The 691-nt window shown below is 44.6% G+C and overlaps 1 protein-coding gene across 1 annotated transcript in view; it reads right to left on the bottom strand.

The window, feature by feature from the left end:
- Positions 1-308: 308 nt before the first annotated feature.
- LOC118772320 (NACHT, LRR and PYD domains-containing protein 12-like) overlaps positions 309-691 on the bottom strand; it is a 104,136-nt gene continuing 103,753 nt past the window's right edge. Inside the window, exon 13 of the mRNA XM_036520591.1 lies at positions 309-691. This exon is cut by the window's right edge and continues 357 nt beyond it. Coding sequence (XP_036376484.1) covers positions 456-691 — 236 coding nt within the window. The 3' untranslated portion in view covers positions 309-455.

The raw sequence follows: 691 nt of genomic DNA, 5'->3' as shown, positions 1-691 counted from the left end.
TGAATACGTGTCAGTGCATCCTGATGTTGAATGGAACAATGGGACTCAGTCCTGCATGTAAGACCCTCCTCCTCACATTCAACACAGCGAGTGTTTACTGATGTTGGTGGTAGAAACATAAACACACACATCCAAACACACAATATCACTGGCCTTTCATCTCTATACAAATATCACAGAACTGACAAAGTACAAATACCTGAATATTTAAGGGACAATTTTAGCCCCACCCTCTCCCACAAAACATAATCTAATTTATAATCTAATTAAAAATGTTAACAAAATAAATCACTCATTTACAATGGTGGAATGAATCATAGTAACTAAAACCTGTTTAGTAGAAACTGAATGAGTGCTCCCTCCAGTGTTTGTACACTGTCAGGATTAATGTGGAGATTTATGTAGTCATGACAACAGTGAATAACATCCCATCAACTCCTCCAGGATACAGGGATCTATCCCAGCATGCACAGGGACACTGACTCGCCCCATCCTACCCAAAACCCAGGACAGAGGGGTTGAGTGAATGTGGTGTGGAAAGTGTGCAGGTGGGTCAGAGTGTCAGAGGAGACGCTGTAGAAGGACAGAGTGCCGGCCGGCCAGTCCAGATACACTCCTACTCTGCGGGGGCGGGAGGAGGAGGAGGAGGGGGGTATGGAAGTGCTGTTATTATTGTGCCAAGCAGAGAACC

The sequence above is a fragment of the Megalops cyprinoides genome, unplaced genomic scaffold, assembly GCF_013368585.1.
Source record: "Megalops cyprinoides isolate fMegCyp1 unplaced genomic scaffold, fMegCyp1.pri scaffold_28_arrow_ctg1, whole genome shotgun sequence".
Taxonomy (NCBI): Eukaryota; Metazoa; Chordata; class Actinopteri; order Elopiformes; family Megalopidae; genus Megalops; species Megalops cyprinoides.
Note: the sequence above shows the minus strand (reverse complement) of the source record. Positions and strands in the feature narration are given on the sequence as shown.